This window comes from Lepisosteus platostomus, chromosome 16, assembly GCF_059453375.1.
Source record: "Lepisosteus platostomus isolate fLepPlt1 chromosome 16, fLepPlt1.hap1, whole genome shotgun sequence".
NCBI lineage: Eukaryota > Metazoa > Chordata > Actinopteri > Semionotiformes > Lepisosteidae > Lepisosteus > Lepisosteus platostomus.
Genome location: NC_142626.1, coordinates 3,469,748 through 3,492,109, shown reverse-complemented (window position 1 = coordinate 3,492,109; position 22,362 = coordinate 3,469,748). Strand labels below are relative to the sequence as shown.

At 53.7% G+C, this 22,362-nt stretch overlaps 2 protein-coding genes across 4 annotated transcripts in view; one reads left to right on the top strand and one right to left on the bottom strand.

The window, feature by feature from the left end:
• The window catches only part of LOC148646713 (uncharacterized), a 263,071-nt gene that overhangs the window by 160,394 nt on the left and 80,315 nt on the right, over window positions 1-22,362 (bottom strand). The gene's annotated exons all lie outside the window — the stretch shown is intronic.
• Window positions 343-21,885, top strand: bbs1 (Bardet-Biedl syndrome 1). Of its 3 annotated transcripts, XM_088608651.1 has the most exons (17): window positions 343-516; window positions 1,615-1,691; window positions 2,678-2,712; window positions 3,601-3,873; window positions 5,374-5,420; window positions 5,878-5,916; window positions 8,072-8,144; window positions 9,473-9,604; window positions 10,683-10,789; window positions 11,938-12,058; window positions 12,698-12,856; window positions 13,082-13,151; window positions 14,273-14,431; window positions 17,126-17,259; window positions 17,924-18,058; window positions 18,862-18,948; window positions 19,960-21,885. In XM_088608651.1, exons 1-17 carry the CDS (start codon window positions 485-487, stop codon window positions 20,044-20,046), a joined length of 1,767 nt encoding a protein of 588 aa, XP_088464777.1. In that variant the 5' UTR covers window positions 343-484; the 3' UTR covers window positions 20,047-21,885. The 3 variants fall into 3 exon arrangements, with proteins under 3 accessions (XP_088464777.1, XP_088464778.1, XP_088464779.1); XM_088608652.1 differs by lacking the exon at window positions 1,615-1,691 and having other exon boundaries at window positions 350-516; XM_088608653.1 differs by lacking the exons at window positions 343-516; window positions 1,615-1,691 and adding an exon at window positions 1,727-2,586.

The window sequence follows — 22,362 nt, the reverse complement described above, 5'->3', positions numbered from 1 at the left end:
TAATAATAATAATAATTGCTTACACTGTGCAGCCCCACCTGGACGATGCGACAGCAATGGATCCCCATTACCTGTAAAGCGCTTTCAGTGGAGGGTCCGGAAAAGTGCTATATAAGTGTAAGCAATTAATAATAATAATAATAATAATAATAATAATAATAATAATTATTATTATTATTATTATTATTATTATTATTATTATTATTATTATTATTATTATTATTATTATTATTATTATTATTTCTGCAGATATCTTCCTCACAGAAAGCGGGTTTGTGGTTTAGAAGCGGAACGCCAGTTTGGCGCCGGTGTTTCCCTCCAGCGGGGGGGAATGTTTTGAGCGAGCGGACGGCGCCGGGGTCGTGACCTCCGTCGCTGCCATGGAGACGGATAAAACCGATTAGGTGCGTCTGCACCAAAATAAAAAGCTCATTAAAACTATTTCCATGCCGCTGGGCAGATTTTGATACACCGGAGAGCGGAGATGTCCTCGGCCACTTCAGAACCCAAAGAAAAGTAATTAAAACGCTGTTCGAACGTGATATTACGGATGATTTCGGCTAATTCTTTACATGAGCAGTTAATCCGATGGTTAACATGAGACGCATACATCATAATAATAATACTTTTGAGTAAAGACGTCTTATTTATGTAGCTAGGAATGAAAATCCGCGCATGCAATCGTGCATTCAGGTGTCGTTTTGCAGAATTAAATCATACACTTGTCTACTTATCTCACTTAATGTGAGATGTTAAGAAAAATGTAGACCTCGATTTGACTCTGTAAAACAGAAAACGCGTCGTTTATGGAAACGACGGGTTAGGAATAAATCCCATCGTGATTACTAGCGGTGTGTGGATTTCCTTAATTTGGCAACCGTGATTTCCGTTCAATTTACTTATTGTGCTACAATAAATCGTTAATCCCGCCCCGAAGTTCGGTTCGGGTGGTCCGGAAGCGGAGTGAATAGATAGATAGATAAGACTTTATTAATCCCGTAGAGAAATTGATGTGTTACAGCCGTCCAGCCCAAGACAAGCAAAAACAGACATCAGAATAGGCGAAAAATTATAATACGTACAGTTATACAAAATAAATACATAGATGTGTGCAAAATACGATCATAGTCACTGTAAAAACAATAAAATATGTGCAAAATGGGCATAGGTTTATACAGCCTGATTGTCCAAAAAGTACAACGGAGCAAACATGCTGTCCATAGATGAGCAAATGAAGGGCTAGCAGCCCTAGCGCTCTAGGAGTTTAATCCAGTTTTTGACAGACAGTATCGGTCCTTTAAATATCGTGGTCTTAAAAAAAAAGAGTAAAATGATTTTATTCTTCTAAAATCGTTCCTTTCAGGCTCGGGTCTGGTGCTGGTCGGTGCGATCAGTCATAGGGCAGAACAACAGAAACGCTGACTGACCCCGGTTTTTGAGCAGGACTGGTTCTCGGTAGCGCCTAAACATCCATCGCGACCTCTTTTCGAAATCCGAGTTCCTTTCACACCGGGGTGAACTCGCTCTCGTTAACCGTCCTGTGGTATGTTACTATGGTACTACGGCCGGGTTTCGGGGGGACTTGTTAACGCCAGATCGCTCGCTGTCTTGCAGCGCCGACGCCAATTCGAAATGGCTGGAAGCTCACTACGACCCGCTGGCTAACCTGTACACTTTCTCCTCCTGCATCGGTAAGACCCGGCGAGCGTCAGGGCTTGGTTACTGCTCGTCTGGAGGCGAATTGCCCTGCTGAGGCTTTTGTATTTTAGGGAGATAGATGAGACTCGATTGATCCCGAAGGGAAATCGACCTGTCTTTGTTGTAAATGTCTGTGGGTTTTATTTTACTTTAGTTTTCTGTTTTGTTTCATGTTAAGTTTTATGTGCTTTGGCAACACAGATTATACCCATCGGTCATGCTAATAAAGCACCTTGAATTGAATTGAATTGACGCACGGAGAGACACAGAGAAACAGAGAGAGAGACACACACAGAGACACAGAGAAACGGAAAGAGAGACAGAGAAACGGAGAGAGAGACACACACAGACACACAGAGAGAGAAGGACACACAGAGAGACAGAGAAATAGAGAGACAGACGGAGAGAGAGAGACAGAAACAGAGAGAGAGACACAGAGACAGAGAAATAGAGAGAGAGACACACAGAGAGACACAGAAACAGAGAGAGAGACACACAGAGAGACACAGAAACAGAGAGAGAGACACACAGAGAAACAGAGAGACACAGAGAAACAGAGAGACACACAGAGAGACACAGAGAAACAGAGAGAGAGACACACAGAGAAACAGAGAGAGACACACAGAGAGACAGAGAAACGGAGAGAAACAGAGAGAAACAGAGAGAGACAAAGAGAGACAAAGAGAGACAGACAGAGACAGACACAGGGAGACAGAGAGAGACACAGAGAGACGGAGTCAGTCAGTCTTTATCATCCCCACGGGGGCACTTAGTTCTACAGCAGCAGGGTAGGTGTACAGCCAGAAAAGAAACCCCAAAACACGACTAGTGCATCCCATCCATCTTTGCAAAGAGAAACAAGCGCCGCGACTCCAGATACGACTCCAGGTATGACCGAGATCGCGCGGCGTGCTGGGTGGGGGGGGCGCGGTGTCATCTTCCCCGGGACTGAAGCGCCGCTGTGTTTTTCTCTCGGCAGCGCTGGCTGATCTGCACGGAGATGGAGAGAACAAGGTGAGGGGGCGACCGGAGACCGGTAGGCTGGGGGCTTAAAAAGAGTTTGTAATAAGGGGGGGGGGGCTGTCCTGCTTTTCTAAGCCTGAATCCTTGAAGCAAAAAACCGACGGGCTTCATTCCCCCCCCCCCCCACCTCCATGAATGGGACGTCCCAGCTTAAGTTAACAAATGCATTTTAAAAAAAAAAATAAAGGCACAGGAATAGTCTAACTCCAGCAGGATGTTTTCCTGTCTGGAATCGCCCGTTCCCACCCCGATCATCGCTTGCTCTCCCGGTGAGTTTTAGGGGGGATTAGGGTGGCCTTCACCTTTGGCACGGGGCAAGCGTTTAAAAATCCTCCCTAAAATGGAAAAAAAAAAAAGCTTCAAAGTCCAAAAAGCCGCTTCTTAACTGATGCAGTTGACTGTGGGGGGGCGCTGAAGCGATCCATATCCGTGTCTAAAACCCAGAAAACGAAATACATTGGGGGGAACGGCTACCCCCAATTCAAGCGAGCAGTTCCTTCCTGCTTGGAGATTGAAGCCTTGGAGGGAACGTGCTGGGCTACCGATCCTAATCTGTCCACTAGGCAAAATGCAAGGTCGGTACCGACGTTGCAATGAATCTAGAATGCCGCATTTCGATTGGAGTGCAATGTTTACAGCTCTAGGGGGCAGTGTGGAGGGCTCGGGCCATCCGATCCCACCGCTGACACCACGAGCTGTTTCACCCCAGTGGCTCCACCCCAGTCAAGCCCCCTGCATCAATGGGCAACGGGGGGTGTAACCTTTCAGTGGGACGTCCGCGCTCTTCCGCTTAAAACCTCTGAGCCAGGGTAGGCTGCGACCTAGCGACGAGGCCCGGGCGCGGGCGTCCTCGTGATCGAACCCCGTGTCCCGTGCCAGCTGGTGGTGGGAGACCTGGGCACCGGCGTCTACAACATGAAGCTGAAGGTGTACAGGGGCACCAGCCTGGTGAGCGAGAACACCCTGCTGGACCTGCCCACCGGCCTGGTGGCCTTCCTGATGGACCAGCACGAGCCGCGCACGCCCGCCGTGGCCGTGGCCTCGGGCCCCTTCATCTACATCTACAAGAACCTGCGGCCCTACTTCAAGTTCACGCTGCCCCCCCTGGAGGTCAACGCCCTGGAGCAGGAGGTCTGGAGCCAGGCCAGGGAGGTGGGTCTGGACGGGGCTGGGGCCGGGGGCCGAGTTGGGGGGGGTGGGGGGGTCGGGTCAGCTGGACGGGGAAGTCCGCGTCTCGCCCCAGAAGCGGCAGACGTTCACGGCCTCAACCTGCTTTTAGATCACCCCACCGATCGCCCAATCAGATTTGATTCCTATATAGCGCCTTTCAATCCAGAGTTTGCTCGAGGCGCTTTACAACATGATACCTACATGGGAAAAAAACAGAAGTACGGTCAACGGACAAAATATAATCATACAAAGAAAACGTGTAGAAATGTGAAATTAAATGAAAGAAGTGGGTTTCCAATTCAAGGTCACCAAAAAACAGGTAGGTGTAGCTAAGGGCTGAAATAAAACAACTCTAGAGCGAATACTCCTTAAAACGCACATCAGATCAGCAGAGACCTTGGATTACTCACCCTGCAGCTCCCCACTGGCAGCCCTGTACTGAAGCTCAGCAGGGGTGAGTACCTGGAGGGGAGACTCCTGGGAGAGCTGAGGCTGCTGCTGGAAGAGGTGTTAGTGGGGCCAGCAGGGGGCGCTCACCCTGCGGTCTGTGTGGGTCCTGATGCCCCAGTATAGTGACGGGGGACACTAGACTGTAAACGGGCGCCGTCCTTCGGATGGGACGTCAAACCGAGGTCCTGACTCTCTGTGGTCATTAAAAATCCCAGGGTGTTTCTCGAGAAGAGTTGGGGTGTCACCCCAGTGTCCTGGCCAAATTTCCCCCCTGGCCTTTACCCATCATGGCCTCCTAATAACCCCCCTCTCTGAACTGGCTCCATCACTCTGCTCTCCTCCCCATTGAGAGCTGGGGTGTGGGGAGCGGACTGGCGCCTCATCCAGGTGGGGGTACACACTGCTGGCTGGGGGTTGAGGGGACCCCCATTACCTATAAAGCGCTTTTGGAGTGGAGTGTCCAGAAAAGCGCTATATAAGTGTAAGCAATTATTATTATTATTATTCAGAGCTGCGAAACCTTCAGATTCCTGCTCTCCGTTGAGACCAGGTGAGGGGCGGTACCTCTGCTTATTTCCTGGCTCAACAAAAATGCCGTTCTTTGCCTTGAGTTCATCGTTATTACTTTGATATTATTGTAGTAAGAATCGGTAAAACGTGAAATCTAAATTGTTGTGGTGCTTTCCTTCTTATTCTCCGAAGGTTAGTTCTGGGAAGGAGAAAATCTGGGAACTTTTAAATGTCTTAATCGAAATCTCTTGCATCAACATCCCTGCTTGGGCTCAATTCACGAGCGCTTAGGTCACGACTGGGAGGTTTATTTCTGTATAAACTCCCAAATGGGAATCCGAAATCCAACATTGTAAGATTTTGGCAGTGTCGGCCGATGGATTTCTTCAGGCGGGTTGAATGGGCAGAGGACAGCTACTGAAGAAAATGAAAAGGCATTGGCACTAGTCTGGTACAAGTTCATAGCCTCACGGCCGCCCACCTCACCCTGTCTGACTCTGTGTGCCTCGTGTTTCCTCGCAGGATAAAATTGATCCCATGTCCCTGAAGGAGATGCTGGAAGGAATCCGGTGAGTCGCTGGTTCGGGAAAGTTTGACACTGAGGAATATTGTCCCCCTGTGTACAGTACTTACTGGGCGAACACTGAGGAATATTGTCACCCTGTGTACAGTACTTACTGAGCAAACACTGAGGAATATTGTCACCCTGTGTACAGTACTTACTGAGCGAACACTGAGTAATATTGTCACCCTGTGTACAGTACTTACTGAGCAAACACTGAGTAACACAGTCACCTTGTGTACAGTACGGACTGAGTGCACACTGAGTAATATTATCACCCTGTGTATAGTACTTACTGAGTGCACACTGAGTAATATTATCACCCTGTGTACAGTACTGACTGAGTGCACAGTGAGGAATACGGTCACTCTGCTGTATATATGATATATAGAAAAACAGATGTTCTGACGAGCCCTCGCTCGCTGACTCTGCCAGACTGACCGCGGTCTCTCTTCCGATGGCAGGGAGAAGGCTGACGTCCCGCTGTCTGTCAGATCGCTGAAGTGAGTCTGCGCCGGTCGTCGCCACCCTTCCTCTCGAGCCGGGTCAGCGTACGGGCTGCATTCCACGCGGAGACGCAGGGAAACGCCTAACTCAGCAGTATCAGTTCAGCAGGTGGCGGATCCCTGTACTCAGGGTGATGTGCGTACAGTAATCCCAGTCCGACAGGTGATTGTGTCGGATGTCCACAGCGCTGTAAGTTGAGGGATACCGTGAAGCTGGTTTTACACTATAATCTGTTCCAGTCAGAAATACAAGGTGGCGTAGCGTAGTAGCTAAGTCTCTGCAGTCTCAGCTGGTGGGTTGTGGGTTCGAGATGCCTCTCTGGGCCCTGCTGTCGTACCTTAATTGAGGCGCTCTACCCCAGTTGCCCCAGTCCACCCAGCTGTATGAACGGGCACCAGCACCCTCGTCGTCCCTGTGATGGGCCGGTGCCCCAGCAGAAAGGGGGGACGAGCCCAGAGGGGGGAGTCACATGCTCTCCGCTCGCTAAAACGCCGTGGCAGCCACCATCAGCCCTGACCGAGCGATACCAGAGCCGATGAGCACGGCAGCACCGCCAAACGGGCCGATGAGAGCCGCCGACTTCGTTCGGATTTCTCAGGGATGTCGTGTCGTACAAGTGACAAAGCTCAGGTAGTCTCTTTATTTACACATGCGGATGGAAGTCCGGCTTGCAACCAACCAGACTTAAAAAATGAGTAGCTGAAGATGGTCCTTTATACCTTAAAACCAAACGAGTTACACATTCTAAACAAATGAGAAGACGGCAACACCTGCCAATTAATTATATCTAAGTTGCAGACTGGACAACAGTTCTTTTCATGTTCTGGGCAGCTGACCAAGTACACGCCCCTTATCTTACTGACCGAGGACAGGCGGCATCTTTAGATATATTTGAGCGCAAAGCCTACTTGAAGACACTGGACTGCATAGTTGGCGAAAATATGAAAAACAAGACATTCTATTATCATCTCACTTCCAGGGCGTCTCTCTTAGCTCCTCAGGGATCTGTTTGTGCCGTTGAAAGTAGTGTCGCGAGATATAGCGCTGTCTTTATCAGGGTGTGTGATGTCACTACCCCTCCCCCTTAGAGGCACAGGAGGCCAAAACCGGTCTCAGTCATTAGTTATTATAATAATAATAATAACAACAACAACATAAGTTTATTAGCCCTTTACAATTTCTTGCGTTAGGAATGATCTTTTCGCAGACCCCAGCTGGCTCTCCAGGAGACACACAGACAGGGAGAAAGAAGCTGGGGGTCAGAGGGCAGGGTCGGGCATTTATACGGCGCCCCTGGAGCAGTTGGGGTGAAGGGCCTCGCTCAGGGGCCCCAACGGAGTAGGATTCCTCTGCCGGCGGCGGGATTTGAACCGGCAACCTCCCAGCCACCGGCGCAGATCCTCAGCCACAGAGCCACAGAGCCTAATTAGTTAGTGCTCCGTTTGTGCCATCGAAAGCACTTGCCTTCTTTAATTGGGGGCTCGTGACCTTACTCAACCCCCCCCACAGCAGCGACAAGGGGCTCCCCGAAAAAAGACGGCTCTGTAACTCAGGAACAGAAAACACAAGCTGAGGGCCTGAAACCTCCCGGGCCTCGTGGAGATCAGGGCAAACGCGTCCCGTTTCTCCCTCTCTACGGAGCGCTGGGTGGGCGTGACGGGGGTGGGGGGGTGGGGTTTGCGCCGTGATGGTTGTCACGTGCAGTTCCTTCCGGACCCTATGCAGACGACACAATCCGGGTTAAAGTGAGAAAACACAGGGGGGGAAAAAGTCTTTTTTCCAGGGTGTCCCGTCCCGGGTGCGCTGGAGTACGGGGAAGGTGTGGCCGAGGCAACCGATCCAGAGAATAAACCCATAGGCGAATCCAAGAAACGGGCAAAAGTCCAGGGCCAGGTGATGCATCCGAAACGCAGGATTAAAAACGGGAACCGGGTCGGAACCGGCGAGGGAAACAGGAACAGGCTCAGGAACTAAGTCCCGGGCTCGCCCGATTTGGAAACCAATGCAGAGCCTCGATTGAAGTCGGCGTCTGGCTTATGAAGGGGGGGCTGGAATAAGGAGCAGGTGCGGGCAACGAGGCAGCCCCCTTAAGAGGAGGGGTTGGCGAGCGGGACAGCGGACCGGTGGTGACTGATCTCCGTCTTTCCCCAGGTTCCTCATGCTGGAGCCCCAGGAGATGGAGGCCTACGTCAACCTGCACAAGCAGCAGCCCGTCCGGAGGCAGGTCAGTCCCCGTCCAGTACGAAAGAGAACTGGACCGCCGGACTGCCCGGGGAGGGGGGGAGAGGGACCACCTCCAGCAGAGGGGCTGGTTCCCGCCTGTTCTCTCTACCGTAAAAAATAATAAAAGGAGCAGGTTAAATAGCTGCTGTGAGGCGGGGGGGGGGGGAGTTTGGAGAGCATTGTAGTGAGGTCTGAGGTCATCAGAGTGGGGGACAAATTTCCTGCTTCCTCAACAGAGGGCGCTGGATTTCGAATTTCAGTGGTGTTGTACCTCCCAGGAGGATGTGATGCACCCGGGGGCACACACAGATGTCGATACTCGGATCATTCTGATTGGCTCAGCAGATTTCAGTTCAATTCAGGGGGCTTTCTTAGCACGACCGATGGGTACGATCAGCGTTGCCGAAGCAAATCAAAATAATACAATTCACATGGCACAAAACGTAAAATAAAATCTACAGACATATTACAGACATTTACAACAGAGACATATCTTAAAATATTTACATATACTGTAAAAATATGGAGCATTATTGGGAAACAGGCTCACTGTCTGTTCCTCAGGCTGGGACAGGAGATCACACACTGTATTATTATTATTGAGAGACAGGCTCACTGTCTGTTCCTCAGGCTGGGACAGGAGATCACACACTGTATTATTATTATTGAGAGACAGGCTCACTGTTCCTCAGGCTGGGACAGGAGATCACACACTGTATTATTATTATTGAGAGACAGGCTCACTGTCTGTTCCTCAGGCTGGGACAGGAGATCACACACTGTATTATTATTATTGAGAGACAGGCTCACTGTCTGTTCCTCAGGCTGGGACAGGAGATCACACACTGTAATATTATTATTGAGAGACAGGCTCACTGTCTGTTCCTCAGGCTGGGACAGGAGATCACACACTGTATTATTATTATTGAGAGACAGGCTCACTGTCTGTTCCTCAGGCTGGGACAGGAGATCACACACTGTATTATTATTATTGAGAGACAGGCTCACTGTCTGTTCCTCAGGCTGGGACAGGAGATCACACACTGTATTATTATTATTGGGAGACAGACTCACTGTCTGTTCCTCAGGCTGGGACAGGAGATCACACACTGTATTATTATTATTGGGAGACAGGCTCACTGTTCCTCAGGCTGTGACAGGAAATCACATACTGGGCTGCCAGTTACTCATATACTCTTACCTGGGCTACGCACAGAAAACGTACCTTAAGCCCAGGCATCGGGAGGAAGCGTGCGGATCGAGTAAGGTGCAGGTCCCGCAGAGTGACCGCGGGGCTCTGACCCTCGGCCCGTGACCCTGTGCCCCCAGACCGTCATCACCTGCATCGGCACTCTGAAGAAGAACATGGCGGACGAGGACGCGGTCAGCTGCCTGGTCATCGGCACGGAGAGCAGGGACGTGCTCGTCCTGGACCCAGAGGCCTTCACCATCCTGCACAAGGTGCGACGCTGCTGCTAAGTCACCCTCCCCAGAAATGCTTGGAGCCCCTGGCACTCTACCCTTCGGGTGAGACGCTAAGCTGCCATCCTGTGGCCAGCGTCTCTTCACAGAAGCAGCCTTTTCACTTCTCGGTGTCGGTAAGCCTGCCGAAGGACTGGCTCTTAATACTGTGGAATGTGCCTTCACCGTTGTGATGCAGGGAGTCGTGCCTTCCAGGTTTCTTCTCCTGGCTCGGCCTGTCTTGGTGGCAGGCAGCGGTGGCCCTGGATTAAACGGGGTTTTCTGGCGCATTCATGTGTGTTGAACGTTTTTGCTTCCCTGTATTGGAGCGTAGAGCCTCACAGGGTGCCGGCCGGATTGTGTTCATTGAGGTTCATGAGCGATGATCTCTGACATTAGAGTTATACTTAACAGCTGCCCTGACATCAGAGGCATTTTTAACAGCTGCTGAGCTCTGACATCAGAGGCATTTTTAACTGCTGCTGAGTCCTGACATCAGAGGCATGCTGAATAGCTGCTGAGCCCTGATATAAGAGGCATTTTTAATAGCTGCTGAGCCCTGACATCAGAGGCGTTTTTAACAGCTGCTGAGCTCTGACATCAGAGGCATTTTTAACAGCTGCTGAGTCCTGACATCAGAGGCATGCTGACATCAGAGGCATTTTTAACAGCTGCTGAGTCCTGACATCAGAGGCATGCTGACATCAGAGGCATTTTTAACAGCTGCTGAGCCCTGACATCAGAGGCATTTTTAACAGCTGCTGACCTCTGACATCAGAGGCATTTTGAACAGCTGCTGACCTCTGACATCAGAGGCATGCTGACATCAGAGGCATTTTTAACAGCTGCTGAGTCCTGACATCAGAGGCATTTTGAACAGCTGCTGACCTCTGACATCAGAGGCATTTTGAACAGCTGCTGAGCTCTGACATCAGAGGCATTTTGAACAGCTGCTGACCTCTGACATCAGAGGCATTTTGAACAGCTGCTGACCTCTGACATCAGAGGCGTGCTGACATCAGAGGCGTGCTGAACAGCTGCTGAGCTCTGACTGTATCCATCATGATCCCTGCTGTAGATGAGCCTGCCGAGCGTCCCTACCTTCATGGATGTCACAGGCCAGTTTGACATAGAGTTCAGGATCACGGTGGCCTGCCGCAACGGAAACATCTACATCCTCCGCAGGTACGGGGTCAGGGGTCAGGGGGTCAGGGGTCACAGGGGTGGGGAACTGAGTTCTACCTAAGAGTCTCATCACCTTATATTTCTAAAAAAAGAAAAAACGTTCCGCAGCGTTGCTCTGAAAAATATCATAGATAGATAAGACTTTATTGATCCCGAAGGGAAATTGATGTGTTACAGCAGCCCAGCCCAAGACCGGCAAAAACAGACATCAGAATAGGCGAAAAATTATAATACGTACAGTAATACAAAATAAATCCATAGATGTGTGCAAAATCCGATCATAGTCACTGTAAAAACAATAAAATATGTGCAAAATGTGCATAGGTTTCTACAGATTGAGTGTCCAAAAAGTACAATGGAGCAACATGCTGTCCATAGACGATCACCCAATTATCCCCACTGGGTGGAAGCAATAGCACCCACCTCAGTCTGTAGAAACCTATGCACATTTTGCACATATTTTACTGTTTTAACAGTGACTATGATCATATTTTGCACACATCTATGTATTTATTTTGTATTACTGTATTTTGCGTATTCTAATGTCTGTTTTTGCTGGTCTTTTTGCATGCTAGCAGCCATATCACCCTGCAACTCACAACTGGCAACCCACTGGAGACTCAGCAGGTGTGAGCCTGGTCAGTACCTGGAGGGGAGACTCCTGGGAAAGCTGAGGCTGCTGCTGGAAGAGGTGTTAGTGGGGCCAGCAAGGGGCGCTCACCCTGCGGTCTGTGTGGGTCCTGATGCCCCAGTATAGTGACGGGGGACGCTAGACTGTAAACAGGCGCCGTCCTTCGGATGAGACATCAAACCGAGGTCCTGACTCTCTGTGGTCATTAAAAATCCCAGGGTGTTTCTCGAGAAGAGTAGGGGTGTTACCCCGGTGTCCTGGCCAAATTTCCCATCGGCCTTTACCCATCATGGCCTCCTCATAACCCCCCTCTCTGAACTGGCTCCATCACTCTGCTCTCCTCCCCACTGAGAGCTGGGGTGTGGGGAGCGGACTGGCGCCTCACCCAGGTGGGGGTACACACTGCTGGGGGTGGAGGGGCTCCCCATGACCTGTAAAGCGCTCTGAGTGGAAGGTCCAGAAAAGCGCTATATAAGTGTAAGCAATTATTATTATCCTCTGTGTGTGTGTGTTACAGAGAGTCAACCAAGCCAAAGTACTGCATTGAGCTGAGCTCCCACCCAGTGGGGCTGGTCAGGGTGGGCAAGAACGTGGTGGTGGGCTGCACCCAGGAGACCTTGCACGGCTTCACCCAGAAGGTAAGGGCCCCCACCTTGGCAGTCCCAGGTCATAACCCCTCAACTTACCAGGAGGGGAGGAACGCTGAAGCCTGTCTGCTGCTTCTCAGAGAGCCTATCCATATTCCTTCCCTGATCGGATCCGCTCCCGGATCCTGATCCCGGGACCTCATGGAACATACGTTCCGGCCTCGCGCGTCATCCGTTACCCCGGCTACAGCTTCGTCTGCGGGCAGTCCTGCGAGGAGGTGGGGGGGCTGCTCTGTACACAAAGGGGGGCGGGAGGGGGGAACGAGCTGCCCCCGCCGATGTTGGCGAAGCCTTGGCTTCCCGCCCGAAACGGCGGGAGGAGAACGTCCAATGAGCCCTGCTTTACGCAAAGGGGGGTGGGGGGGGCGGAACAGGCCGGGCGAAAAGTATGGGCTTCTACAAGAGACCCCCGGATTAATTGGATTCGTGAGCTGGCAGCTACCAAACGAACTGGACGGTCTGAATTTCCTCCTCTCGTTTGTCACCTCTTGTTCTCAAAAATGACGCGAGATGGGCTGGCCTCTGTTTCAGCCCCCGGTTCGGGCTGTTACCGATTACACAGAGGGCCCCCCTTCTTCAGAAAGTACAGGGCTCAACAAGCCAGGCTGTCCAAAATGTCCTCCCTGGCAGGGAAAGAGGCTGTGGACAGCCTACCTGCCGGCTCCCATCACCACCATGAGCCTGATGGACCACCACGCCAGGGGCTTCCAGGCCGTGCTGGTGGGACTGACCAACTGCCAGGTCCACATGTACTGCGACAAGAATCTGGTCGGCGTGATTAAGACTCCGGTAAGGCCCGGTTCTGCTCTCTGGACCCCCGACCCCCCCCCCCTCCCCCCACGCAGTCGAGAGCGTGAATCACCCAGCCTTCGGCCGGGGTCGAAGAAATGACGAGAAGCTCCGTTTTGAAAGGCCGTGGCAAGATCACCCCCTGGAAACAGGCTAGAGAGGTGAACCAGCACCGAAGTCAAAGGGAATTGACTCTCGTTTCCCGATCCCCTCCTGTCGTTTCAGGACATGGTGACCAGCATTTGCTTCGGGAGGTACGGCCGAGAGGACGGCGCTCTGATTATGACCACCAAAGGTACACAGTAGGGGGGAGGGGGTCTCGTAGCGCCTGGCTGTGCAGACAGAGCAGGAATGTGCGTCTCCCCGGTGGGGTGGCTGGTGCAGAATGAAAAGAAGGAACTTTATCGGCCCTATACAATTTCTTGCATGAGGGGTGTGTCTTTTCGCAGACCCCAGCTGGCTCTCCAGGAGACACACAGACAGGGAGAGAGAAGCTGGGGGGTCAGAGCGCAGGGTCGGGCATTTATACGGCGCCCCTGGAGCAGCTGGGGGTGAAGGGCCTTGCTCCCCAATGGAGTAGGATTCCTCTGCCGGGCCGCGGGATTCGAACCAGCAACCTCCCAGCCACAGAGCCCCCGCCCCGCCCCCATTGTGATCTTTGACCCTTAAGAGCCCCAGTAGACAACAAGATCGTTTGTTTCCGTTAGCTCCGGTATGGGGAAAGCGGACTTTTTTGCGAATTGGGCCGGCCGAAAGACCGCCCAACGTGCTCGGCTCGCGCCCTGATCCCTCTGCCTCTCCCCTCCCCCTCACCCCCCCACCATCCTAGTCCGTTATAGTCAGCAGCCAGACCACCCTGCAGCTCCCCACTGGCAGCCCCACTGGAGCTCAGCAGGTGTGAGCCTGGCCAGTACCTGGAGGGGGAGACTCCTGGGAAAGCTGAGGCTGCTGCTGGAAGAGGTGTTAGTGGGGCCAGCAGGGGGCGCTCACCCTGCGGTCTGTGTGGGTCCTGATGCCCCAGTATAGTGACGGGGGACACTAGACTGTAAACAGGCGCCGTCCTTCGGATGAGACGTCAAACCGAGGTCCTGACTCTCTGTGGTCATTAAAAACCCCAAGATGTTTCTCGAGAAGAGTAGGGGTGTTACCCCGGTGTCCTGGCCAAATTTCCCCCCTGGCCTTTACCCATCATGGCCTCCTAATAACCCCCCTCTCTGAACTGGCTCCATCACTCTGCTCTCCTCCCCACTGAGAGCTGGGGTGTGGGGAGCGGACTGGCGCCTCATCCAGGTGGGGGTACACACAGCTGGGGGTGGAGGGGATCCCCATGACCTGGAAAGCGCTTTGAGTGGAGGGTCCAGAAAGGCGCTATATAAGTGTAGGCAATTATTATTCTTATTAATTATCCCGGGTCAGGCGGCGGCCTGATGGTGAAGATCCTGAAGCGCACGGCGGCGTTTGAGGACAGGGACACCACCCCCGGGCCGCCTGCGGCCCAGAGCGTCAGGCTGAACGTGCCCAAGAAGACCAAGCTGTACGTGGACCAGACCCTGCGGGAGCGCGAGAGTGCCGTGGGTACGTCTCGGGAGGGGGGCGGCGCGTTTAAGCTGAAGGCCGACGGGTGAGGCCCACCCCCGTCAGGCAGGTGGGTCGGTCGGTCCCTTCTCGGGCCATGGAGGCTCATGGGGGACAAGGGCCACCATGTTTCTTGAACTTGAACTTGAACTTTATTGCCATATGTAACCGGTACTGGTACAATGGAATTCTTACGGACAGAAAGTCTCTCGATTGTAAAACAAGTGTAAAAAACAAGACAAAGTGCAGACAGTGCATCAAGACAGTGTACAAACAAACAATAGACAATGTGCAAGTAAACATGTGGACAGTTTGAATGTAAACAATACAGACGTGTAAACAATGACTGGAGACGTACAATTAATAAATTACAATGAGGTAGATGGTGATGGTGTAGGTGTGGTCCGAGGGGGGTGGCTAAATGTGTTCGCCAGTCTCACTGCTTGTGGATAGAAGCTATTGAAGAATCTAGTGGTGAGTGTCCGTATGCTCTTATATCTCTTGCCTATATAAGGTGGCCTATATTCCTGGCCGTCCGACACTGGAGGTGGAGGTGATGTGGTCGGCATCGCGCCCCGGCCGGTCTGTTACCCCCGGACAACGTTCCCTCTCGTTTTGAATGGCCCGTGCGCGCAAAAATTTCAAATTGTGCAACTCCCCCCCCCCCGCCTCCGCCCCGTGACCAAAACTTCAATCGACCAAAAAAAGTTCAATTTCCCGTGTGCGCACACAGGCTCGGCTTAGAGGGAACGTTGCCCCCGGGAGGGTTAACCCCCCCCCGGTACTCGTTCGGAAAGCAGGCTGAGTGGAGCTGGGAGCCGTCCGGAAGGAAATCGGAGCAAGCCCCATCCCCTGCCCCCCTTCCCTGGGATCGAACCCGGGACCTTCCGGTCGGGGGCTAGACGCCCTTGCCGTCTCAAGTCAGGGGACGGGGGAGAAGGGCTGGAGGCCAGGCTGCAGACGTGAAGCGATCGGCTGGCCTCTGTTTCAGCTGAAGTTCAGGCACTGCACAGCAGCAGGAGAGGAAAGGGTTTTTCCCCTGACTCTGTCTGCCCCCCCCCCAGCTAGGTTCTCTAGCAAAAAACCGCAATGCAGTGACTGCTTCCTCATCTCAATGCTTTCGACGGAAAAGACGCCCCCCCCTGTCAGACGCTCTTAATTTATAATCTGCTGTCTATGTATTATTTATATCAAAGGCATGTTAACAATAGCAAAAACTAAAACATTGAGCGCTAGCAGCTTTTATAGGTATAAGGTTATCGATGCTTCTAGTTAACACCTGGGTTACACAGAAGATATGCCCAGGTTACAGTTATGTTATGTTATGTATAGAGGCCTTATCGCCAGCAGCCATATCACCCTGCAGCTCACAACTGGCAGCCCCACTGGAGCTCAGCAGGTGTGAGCCTGGTCAGTACCTGGAGGGGAGACACCTGGGAAAGCTGAGGCTGCTGCTGGAAGAGGTGTTAGTGGGGGCAGCAGGGGGCGCTCACCCTGCGGTCTTTGTGGGTCCTGATGCCCCAGTATAGTGACGGGGACACTAGACTGTAAACAGGCGCCGTCCTTCGGATGAGACCTGACTCTCTGTGGTCATTAAAAACCCCAGGGTGTTTCTCGAGAAGAGTAGGGGTGTTACCCCGGTGTCCTGGCCAAATTTCCCCCCTGGCCTTTACCCCTCATGGCCTCCTAATAACCCCCCTCTCTGAACTGGCTCCATCACTCTGCTCTCCTCCCCACTGAGAGCTGGGGTGTGGGGAGCGGACTTGCGCCTCACCCAGGTGGGGGTACACACTGTCTGGGTGGAGTTTGCGTGTTCTCCTTATGTAAATGTGGGTTTCCTCCGGGTGCTCCAGTTTCCTCCCACAGTCCACAGACGTGCTGGTGAGTGTGTCTCCTTGCGATGGACTGCTGTCCCATCCAGGGTGTACCCTGCCTCGGGCCCATTGCTTGCTGGGATAGACTCCGGCTCCCCATGACCCTCGATTAGAACAAGCAGTTAGGAAATGAATGGATGGGAAGTTCCTCTTTGCCTGTCCCTCGTGATTGCAGCAGGTACCAGCAGATGGCGCTTGAGAGAAACGTTAAATGACAGAAAACTTACAGTCGTGCTTGAAGGGATCTGAAAAGAAAGTAGTGCCAAACCATCTTCACGTTTTGAAGATCACTTTATTAGCCATATACAATTTTTTGCATTAGGAATGTGTCTTTTCTCAGACCCCAGCTTGCTCTCCATGAGACACACAGACAGGGAGAGAGAAGCTGGGGGTCGGAGCGCAGGGTCAGCCATTTATACAGCACCCCTGGAGCAGCTGGGGTGAAGGGCCTCGCTCAGGGGCCCAACGGAGTAGGATTCCTCTGCCAGCTGTGGGATTCGAACCGGCAACCTCCCAGCCACAGGCGCAGATCCTCAGCCACAGAGCCACCGCTCTGCACTTTGTGCCCTGAATGCTACATCATCCCCGTCTGCTCTACAGAGGATAATTTAAAAAAAAAACTATGAAAACTTGTATTAGGAGTTATCCTGAAGAGCTTGCATATATTTTTGCAGCTGCTTTTTCAATTTAGTTTGAAAACTCACTGGTAGCCAGTGCAGGGCTGCGGGCCCAGGAGTGACTGTTGTTCGTTTTGAGAGCCCACCCCTTCCCCCTTGGTGATTGAATCCGCCTTTCTCCCCCCTGCTCCCCCCGTCCCTAGCCATGCACCGAGCCTTCCAGAAGGACCTGTACCGGCTGCGCCTGGCCTCGGCGCGCGCCTACGTCAAGGCCCTGGAGTCCAGCCTCACCCCCATGTCCTCCAGCCTCTCCGAGCCGCTCAAGATGAACGCGGTGGTGAGTTTTTGAGCTGCAGCACGATATCTGGAATCAGGGTCACGGAGAGGGCAGCATCTCCGGAGTCCTGCGGGTGTTACTGTAGGGATGAGGAGCTCCAGTCCCGGCGAGCAGCAGTCCCGCAGGTCTTACTGTAGGGATAAGGAGCTCCGGAGTCCCGCGGGTGTTACCGTAGGGATGAGGAGCTCTGGAGTCCTGGAGAGCAGCAGTCCTGAGGGAGTTACTGTAGGGATAAGGAGCTCCAGAGTCCTGCGGGTGTTACTGTAGGGATGAGGAGCTCCGGAATCCTGCGGGTGTCACTGTAGGGATGAGGAGCTCCGGAGTCCTGCGGGAGTTACTGTAGGGATGAGGAGCTCCGGTCCCGGAGAGCAGGAGTCCTGCAGGTGTTACTGTAGGGAAGAGCCACTCCATGTGCAAATTCATAAGAAAAGCGTAAAAAACTAAAAACCAGATTATTCAATTCCCTGTCCTGTCTTTGAAGAGTGTTCTCCGCTGTCCCTCCCGGTCTTCACTTATAGTTTAGAAATGAGAAACGATAAGTCAACAGGTAACAGGCCTGGCTGCCCCTGTGTCCAGCAGCCCTCCTGAACGTAGGTCCGCTTCGCTGGCCCGCGCACGCGCGTGTCGTCTCTCCTCACCGGTTCCGTGCCGTCCCCCCCCGCAGGTCCAGGGCCTGGGCCCGTCCTTCAAGCTGACCCTCAACATCCAGAACACGGCGGCCTGCCGGCCTGTGATGAACCTGGCCGTCAGCTTCCTGTATGACGAGAGCCTGTACTCCATGAAGTCGGCGTTCTTCAAGGTCCGGGCCAGACCGGCGCCGATCCGCTCTGTACACCCTTCTCCGGTCCCGACCGGCGCCGACCCACTCTGTACACACAGTCACCCGGGCCAGACCGGCGCCGATCCGCTCTGTACACCCTTCTCCGGTCCCGACCGGCGCCGACCCACTCTGTACACACAGTCCCCGGCCCCGACCAGCGCCAATCCGCTCTGTACACACAGACACCCGGGACCGACCGGCGCTGATCCGCTCTGTACATACAGACACCCAGGCCAGACCGGCGCCGATCAGCTCTGTACACACAGACACCCGGGCCCGACCGGCGCTGATCCGCTCAGTACATACAGACACCCGGGCCAGACCGGCGCCGATCCGCTCTGTACACACAGCCCCCGGGCCTGACCGGCGCCGATCTGCTCTGTACATACAGACACCCGGGCCAGACTGGCGCCGACCTGCTCTGTACACACAGACACCCGGGCCAGACCGGCGGCGATCCGCTCTGTACACACAGACACCCGGGCCCGACCGGCGCCGACCTGCTATGTGCATACATACACCCGGGCCCGACCGGTGCCGACCCGCTCTGTACATACAGACACCCGGGCCAGACCAGCACCGACCCACTCTGTACATACAGACACCCGGGCCAGACTGGCGCCGACCTGCTCTGTACACACAGACACCCGTGACCCGTTTTCTCATCCCTCAGTTCCCTGCGGCCAGAGCTCTCTGCCGTGCCCACTGGTTGAAAGCGCCCCGCCATACTGGGCGTGTCTGGGCTCTGATGCGAGAGCCTCTTGTCTCCTCTCCCTTTGCAGATCCCCCTTCTGATCCCGGGACTGAACTACCCCATCGACACCTTCGTGGAGTGCCTGAGTGACAAGGGCATCTCGGACATCATCAAGGTCTGGACCGTTTCCGCAGGGCCGTCGGAAAAGGGGCCGGGCGGGCGTGGGGAGGCCCTCTGGGAAAAACCAGGCGGCCGCTCGGAGTGCTGCTGGGCATTGGCGGACCTGTAGGGGGCGCCCTTTCGTCTGCACCAGAAGTTCCAAATCCGTTTCCCCAGTGTGGTGACTGAGGACACCGCTGAAGGAGATACTGTCTCTGAGATGAGATGTTCAAGGTCCATTTTATTATGAAGGGTCCCATGACAGTTCCTAAGAGGAGTTTCCTAGTTATACTCCACTTGGCTTGAACTTTTTGGTCTTCCTTAAGTCCCCCTCTAATTGAACTGGTGCAGCAGTGTCTCACGCTACCCCAGAACACTGTGTGTCTCCCAGGTGGGGGCTGCTGGTGCAGAATGATCACTGTGTGTCTCCCAGGTGGGGGCTGCTGGTGCAGAATGAACACTGTGTGTCTCCCAGGTGGGGGCTGCTGGTGCAGAATGAACACTGTTTGTCTCCCAGGTGGGGGCTGCTGGTGCAGAATGACCACTGTGCGTCTCCCAGGTGGGGGCTGCTGGTGCAGAATGATCACTGTGCGTCTCCCAGGTGGGGGCTGCTGGTGCAGAATGAACACTGTGCGTCTCCCAGGTGGGGCTGCTGGTGCAGAATGAACACTGTGCGTCTCCCAGGTGGGGGCTGCTGGTGCAGAATGAACACTGTGTGTCTCCCAGGTGGGGGCTGTTGGTGCAGAATGATCCCTGTGCGTCTCCCAGGTGGGGCTGCAGAACAGTGCTGGATGTATTGGGGGTCCCCCAATACAAGAGGTCCCTCATATTCTCTATGTAAAGCACTTGGGGATCCTGTGGAATGAAAGACACTGTATAAATGCAATTATTGTTAACATTTACACCACATTCTTTTCACTCATGAGGACATTGGGCCAGGCTTGAGGCGGACACACGTTCTCTGGTCTTGTGTTTCCTCCTGGAGACCCGGGGTGCTGACCCGGCCCTGTGCTCCCTGTGCTTGCAGGTGTTCGTCCTCCACGAGGGCAAGAGCGCCCCCTTGCTGACCGCCCACATCAACATGCCTGTGAGCGAGGGGCTGGCAATGGCCTGAGGGCCGGAAGAGAAGAGGGGCGGACACGCCGACGCACGCGATGTCGCGCACGCACACGCTGACATACACACTGACATACACACGCACGCCGACGCACGTGAAGTCGCACACGCGCACCGACACACACACTGACATACACGCACACGCACGCCGACGCACGCTGACACACGTGATGTCGCACACGCACACACTGACATACATGCACACGCACACTGATGCACCTGATGTCGCACACACACACACACTGACATACACGCACACGCACGCCGACACACACTGACATACACGCACACGCACGCTGACGCACCTGATGTCGCACACGCACTGACACACACACACGCACACCGACACACACTGACATACACGCACACGCACACTGATGCACCTGATGTCGCACACGCACACCGACACACACACACTGACATACACGCATGCTGACGCACGCACACTGACGCTCAATGTCACTCGCACACCAACACACAGTTTCGCACGCACACACACACACACTGACACGCACGATGTTGTATGCACACTGACGCACAATATCGCATGCACGCTGATGCATACGCACCCACTCAGACATGCAATATGTTGCACGCACAGAGATGCACACTGACACACACAATTTCACACACTGATGCACGCACAGGCACACTGACCCGCCCTGACACACGCAATGTCGCACGTACACGCTGACATTCGCAGTGTTGCAGGCACGCACCGATATCCGCAGTGACCCTCGCACACTGTCGCACACACACCAACATGTAAACGTGCACTTGCACTTGCACGTGCACACACACACACACACACACACACACACACACACACACAGAGGCTCCAGGCCTCCTTGAAACATTCCAGCGCCGCCTTTACACATAGCATCATCCCAGCACTTCCGGACTGGCCTACAAAGCCTCTCCCTGCCCCTCCATGAAGAGGTTCCCCCTCAAACACGCCCTCCCTCGTCGCCGGAAAAAGACCGACTGCACCCCGGCTCACGAGAGGTTTAACCTTTCACGGGCGGATTGTCCCGTTTCACCACCAAATGAAGAACTGGGGGCCGAAAAGGCGGCCTACAGCTGTCGCGGACTGGAGCCCCGGTATCTCCCTGTGGAGGCGGGCGGGGTCTCCGATGTGGGCGCAGGCTGGGTCACCCCCCCCGGCCCCCCGGAAACAGCCCTACCCGGCAAGCCAGCAACCCCCGATCCCACACGGAGCCGGTCAGAGGCCAGTGGCCCTCAGAGACGGGGCCGAAATGGAGGAAGTGATGAAAGACGCTGACTCAATTTGGCACCTTTTCCCATTCCTCCCAGCGATTCGGGAGCCGGGGCAGGCCCAAAGAGAGAGCTAGCCATCGATGAATGGATCTGTATATTCCAGCCTGAACGGTAGGATATATGTAGAAGGGGCTGAGCCCGTTTCAAGCCGGTAAATTCACTCGGGACACCTCCGCAGGTAAACGCAGTTTCTCCTTCCCCTGCTCCTGTGATTGTACGGGCAGGCGGATGACCTGATCTCAGGACACAGGCCGCCGCCTCAGGGGAACGGCCTTTTATACCAGAGACGACACTCCTAACCCCTCTGCGGTTTGTCCGAGTGGCCGTACGGGGGTGTCGCTAGATTATTTCAGGGGTGGGGGGCCCTGTCTTTCACCGTCTCGAGCGGGCGAGCTGGTCTTCGGCGCGCTCGCCCAGTTCAAGGGCTGCTGGGGGCTGGGGAGGGGGGGTGTGTGTAGCACAAGCAGGGTCTGGAATTCTGGGAGGCCTCTAAAACAGCTGGTTCGATAAATGGGAAAAAATAAAACTAGCAAGAAGCTGAAAAGCTTTACAATGTTGAGACGTTCTTGTTGTTTTTTTTACAGACTTGCCTTAAAATAGTGTGTTATAATAGTGTATAATATGACTATAATAATAATAATTGCTTGGACTTCTATAGCGCCTTTCGGGACCCTCCACTCAGAGCTCTTTTCAGGTCATGGGGATCCCCTCCACCCCCAGCAGTGTGTACCCCCACCTGGATGAGGCGCCAGTCCGCTCCCCACACCCCAGCTCTCAGTGGGGAGGAGAGCAGAGTGATGGAGCCAGTTCAGAGAGGGGGGTTATTAGGAGGCCATGATGGGTAAAGGCCAGGGGGGAAATTTGGCCAGGACACCGGGGTAACACCCCTACTCTTCTCGAGAGACACCCTGGGATTTTTAATGACCCCAGAGAGTCAGGACCTCGGTTTGACGTCTCATCCGAAGGACGGCGCCTGTTTACAGTCTAGTGTCCCCCGTCACTATACTGGGGCATCAGGACCCACACGGACCGCAGG